Below are 5,561 nucleotides of genomic sequence, written 5' to 3' on the forward strand. Positions count from 1 at the left end.
TCACAGGAAATCCTGCGAACCATACATGAAGGGCAATAGGCAGATTCCATATTCCTAGATTTACAAAAAGCATTTGACACGGTGGCTCACTGCAGGTTGTCAAAGAAGTTACAAGTATACAGAATAGGTACACAGATTTTTAAATGGCTCGAAGACTTCTTACGTAATAGAACCGAGTACGTTGTCCTAAACGGCAAGTGTTTGTTCATCAGAGGCAAGAGTATCGTCAGGAGTGCCCCAAGGAAGTGTGATAGGACTGCTGTTATTTTCTGTATACATAAATGATATGGCGGAGAGGGTGGGCAGCAACCTGCGGCTGTGTGCTGATGGTGTTGCTACACACTAGTGAAATCAAGGACACAGTAAAACTTCTGCTCACACACACCTTTATTCTCACACGTCCATTTTACAGTTACAGTTGAAATATATCTGCTGCAGAGGGCAGCACAATGTACAGACTCAACAGAACACCAACAGATGGCGTAGGAGTCTTCATTCCCCGACATCCTCCCCACCCTGGTCCATCTCGAGTGGGATGACCAGCTGGACCGGTCGACAGATCTTCATACCATCTGGCTGGCGGAGGATGATGCACCGTATTTTACTGTCTCTGCCATGCCGCACTTCTTCTACCACAGCCCTCTTCCACAAGTGCCGTGGTTTGCTGTCTTCTTGGAGCAGAACAACCTCTCCAATGCTCGGTTTCCTCTGCGAAGGGTATCCCTTCACCTCATGATATTGTCTTAGCAGCAGGAGGTATTCTGTCTTCCACCTGCGCCAGATGTCGTCATTGATCTTTTGTCTGAGTTGGAACTCCTTGGCAAGGTCCTTTCTAGTTGCTGGCTCTGGCCCACATGGAATTGTTACTAATTTCCCACCATTTAGAAAGTGGGCTGGCGTCAATGCAGTGTCGCTCTCTCCTTGAGTGATGGGTCGTGAGTTTATTGCGGCTTCTATGCTGATCAAGGTGGTGTTTAAGCTCTCTTCATCCACCTGGGAGCGACCAAGAACTTTCCTCAGGCAGCGATTGACTGAGCCTATCATGTGTTCCCACCAGCCTCCCCACCAAGCCGCACGTGGTGGTATGAATTTCCAAGTGATTCCATGGTGGGCACAGTAGAGCTGTACGTCAGTATGCTGCATGGTTTTGAAAAGCTCTGCCAGTTCTGAGTTGCCTGCATGGAATGTTGTAGCATTGTCTGAGTAGACAGTGACTGGTAGGCTCCTACGTCCTGCAAAGCGTTGCACGGCCATAAAAAATCTGCCAGTGGACATGTCAGTTGCAAGTTCAATATGAATGGCCCGTGTTGTTGCACATGTGAATAGGACCATGTAGGACTTTTTTGTTTGATGTCCAGATTTGACATATGCCGTGCAACGCTTTGCAGGACGTAGGAGCCTACCAGTCACTGTCTACTCAGACAATGCTACAACATTCCATGCAGGCAACTCAGAACTGGCAGAGCTTTTCAAAACCATGCAGCATACTGACGTACAGCTCTACTGTGCCCACCATGGAATCACTTGGAAATTCATACCACCACGTGCGGCTTGGTGGGGAGGCTGGTGGGAACACATGATAGGCTCAGTCAAGCGCTGCCTGAGGAAAGTTCTTGGTCGCTCCCAGGTGGATGAAGAGAGCTTAAACACCACCTTGATTCTCACACGTCCATTTTACAGTTACTGTTGGAATATATCTGCTGCAGATGGCAGCACAATGTACAGACTCAACAGAACACCAACAGATGGCGTAGGAGTCTTCATTCCCCGACAGATGGCGCTGTCGTGTACGGGAGGGTGTCGTCGTTGAGTGACTGTAGGAGGGTGCAAGACGACCCACACTGAACTTCTAGTTGGTGTGACGAATGGCAGCTGGGTCTTTACATATTAATCATGTCTTTCTGGTCACTTTTTCTGTATACAGTATATGGGAAATTGGAACTAGCAGCAGCAAATGGAGTAACGCAAACACACACATGCAATGTATAATATGGTCATTTTTTCTCTATATAAGACATGGGAAATTGGAACTAGCAGCAGAAAATGGAGAAACGCACACACACACATACATACACACAAATGTATAATATGGTCATTCTTTCTGTATACAGTATTTGAGAAATTGAAACTAGCAGCAGCAAATGGAGAAACGCACACACACACGTACATACACACAAATGTATAAAAAGAATACATGTACACATACTGCAAACACTATATATATGATGTTCCTTTTAATTGAAGGCACTGAAATATCTCAAAAACCATACATTGGACCAAAAAAGTTATAGTTCCTCTTTGTCTCGGAGTGGGACATCCAACGATACCATACCACTCCCTACCCCAACCTCTGCGTGGATGGCGAGGGGGGAAACTTTGAAATCTTCAATGTTTTTTTATTGTAGATCTGAAATCTTCCATGGTTTTTTATTGCAGATTACGATTCTAAGGCAAAATGTACATATATTTTGTCTGAAGCATTTTCTTCATTCCATCACACATGGCGCTATAATCAGAGGAATCTACATGGGTACACAATGGTAATTTACTGCTACTCGACGGCCCTGCTAATTGCTAATGTTTCCCCTCCGAGACAAACGGATTGGAACTATAACTTTTATGATCAGACGTGTAGTTTCTGAGAAATTTCCATGTCTTCAGTTAAAATGAACACCCAGTATATCCACAGTGAGTAGTCAGACATGCATACCTGTTCTCACATGCACATAACTATGACATGTGGTTCATCCAACTATTCCACACACACAAACACACACATAAACTATTTACAATTAAATTAACCAGCCACACACTCCGTCACTCAGTGGGTAGTGTGAGTATGGCAGGGTGTCGATGCCATCCCCACAAATGAACAATCTGTCATCATGAAGTGACCAGTCGTACATCGCTAGTCGGGCCCAGTTCGATTGCAGACTTCTAGAGGATCAGTACTGAGTATTAGGAACACGATAATTAACTGGTTCAAATGGCTCTGAGCACTATGGGACTTAACATCTTAGGTCATCAGTCCCCTAGAACTTAGAACTACTTAAACCTAACTAACCTAAGAACATCACACACATCCATGCCCGAGGCAGGATTCGAACCTGCGACCGTAGCAGTCCCGCGGTTCCGGACTGCAGCGCCTAGAACCGCACGGCCACCGCGGCCGGCCACGATAATTAGCCTGTGTTCTGCTAGTACTAATAGTGTTCAAAAGTACTTAATGTAGGAGGCACAGGAAGCCACTTCGTAACAAGAAGTTAAGTTAGTTTCTTTTATTTTTAGAAATACAGTTTCCTATTAATTAGAAAGTAACATGTAACATTGGATTCCTGGCACCAGCTGTCGCAAATTCTCTCCTTCCTTGTTTTGTGTCAGTCCTGACTCCTACGGTACTGACACATCTGACTCTCCTGATTACAGAATCAACACTGTCTTCACTCTTCGCCACTCCATGATGGCGCGTAACTAATATTTCTCTTTTTTCATTCAGAGGAGCATTGCTGCTAATTGTATTCTTTCTTGAAGACTAGCCACAACGTTTCCGCTTTTTGTGTATTTACATTGCTTCTGATTATCTTATTGCGGCGCACATATCATATCATTGAACGGCCTCTAACCCGCCTCCTACACCACCTGTACCTTCGCCTCAGCTGCTGCTGGCTCTGATCAAATACAGTTTATTCAGTTTCAGAACCACCAATGTCGCAGTTGACGAGGGCAGTTAAGCCGCTCATTGATGCACAAACCGCTGCTCCATCAACTCCGCCACAACAGCCAGCCACACTCACGGTACCGCCTCCTTGCAGTCCACCGTTCTGAGCATTCAATGAACAAGGGCAATGGAACGAGTGGTACGCTCGGTTCAACGTTCACTGTGCTTCACGTCAAGTGCAAGGTACTGTGAAATTTTCTTATTCTTGTCAAAGGCCAGCACAGGAGTTCACAGCCTCACTCAGAAGTTATTCCCGACTAGCAGGCCGGAATTGCTAGTTTTTGAAGATTTAGTTTCCCCCTCACTATGTATTACGAGGATCAGGAAAAGGCTACCTCAGCTCTTTAGAAGTTCTTTCGACTGCTGAAAAAGGCAGAACAGACGTACCATCAGTGGGTCACAGAACTCCAGGGTCTGACACAAAAGTATCGTTTTCAGTGCAGCTGCGGACAGAACGCAATGACTCGTGATACTACTACGTACAATGTATCAGACAGTAGGATTCGTCAACAAATTCATCTCCGTTAGTATGGTAATCTTAACACAGCCTTCTACAAGATATTGTGTTGACTTTCAATCAGGAATCTCAGAAAGTGTTTGTGGTCAACACACATTTAGGGTTATTCAAATACCTGTGGTATCTCCTTCAAGCAACATTGCTGGTTGAAAGAGTATATTGATTTAAATGCTGAAGACTGGCACGTCGTGACATGTGACAATGAAAAAGATTTACAAAAATTAATCAATGAATCAATATTCGGAAAGCAATTGACGATGGAGAGTATGTCGCTTCAGCCATTTATGCTGTCTTTGATTTATGAATTTTCCATAATTTTTAACGTAGTGCAGGTGTGCTCTGTGGCGGTGTGCGAGACCGACGCTCGCGGTCTGCAGTTCGCACTGTCAGCGACGGCGTCCCTGTCCTGCCCATTCGGCCCCAGCACCGTTAATGAGAGGTGTGCTGTAGCACGCACAATCCCGTACGTGACAGCAGCTGTGGCGGCGTGGGAGGAGCTTACCAGTGGCATACGTCATGATTGTCATATCTGGAGACCACGGAAGACAAGCTCTCGCACTTTTCTTTGAATAAAGATGGAATTGTTCCCGTCCTCTCCCAACAGTGGTGGCCGTAGTTTGAACATCGAGTTTGAGAATAGCACAAGTAAACCGTAATGTCATAGGAGTAAGGAACCAATGATTTTTAATTTCTCACCATTTTACACTTAGGATACAATTCCACACTTCTACATCTGTCAAGCATGCAGGCTGTCATTTTCTTCTTAGATTCACTATCTTGAATTTAAGTGACCTAGCGATCAGTGTGTCCTCATATCTACAGGTCGCCAACTCGGATTGTAATGTCATAGAGACTGTCCTACTATCTCCAGGTTAGACATCTTGGATTCTAACATCATGAGGACTTTTCTTGCGTTGCCAGGTAGCCATCTCATATCGCTATCACGGAATTTTTTAATGTATCGCCAATTTATACTTAGGGCAACAGGTGGGAATACGTATTACAGTCAGGAATATTGTCGCACACGACGATTTTGGTCGTCTAGGTGTCGTGGTGTGGCAAGGGTAATGTTCTATGGTTTGTATGGGAGTACTGACTTCCACACCTTTGAACACGATACACTCACCAGCCAACGTTACTGCGACATTGTATTCCTTCACCATGTGCGTTTTGTTGTCTAGGGTGCATTCGGCCCTGACCTCGTTTTGACAGATGACAATGTTCGATGGCATCAAATAGCACAGATGGATGAGCTCTTGAAATGCAGTATTGTGTATGAAACAGCTTTATAGCATGTATCATCAGTGTCCAAGGTCAACATTTTTA

General features: G+C 44.9%; 1 protein-coding gene across 1 annotated transcript; it reads right to left on the minus strand.

Annotated features, from left to right (window-relative positions):
• Positions 1-492: 492 nt before the first annotated feature.
• On the minus strand, positions 493-1,332 carry LOC126257689 (uncharacterized). The gene has a single exon (XM_049955585.1). The coding sequence runs from the start codon at positions 1,330-1,332 to the stop codon at positions 493-495; it is 840 nt and encodes a 279-aa protein (XP_049811542.1).
• Between the last annotated feature and the right edge of the window lie 4,229 nt (positions 1,333-5,561).

Source organism: Schistocerca nitens, chromosome 1 (assembly GCF_023898315.1).
Source record: "Schistocerca nitens isolate TAMUIC-IGC-003100 chromosome 1, iqSchNite1.1, whole genome shotgun sequence".
Taxonomy (NCBI): domain Eukaryota; kingdom Metazoa; phylum Arthropoda; class Insecta; order Orthoptera; family Acrididae; genus Schistocerca; species Schistocerca nitens.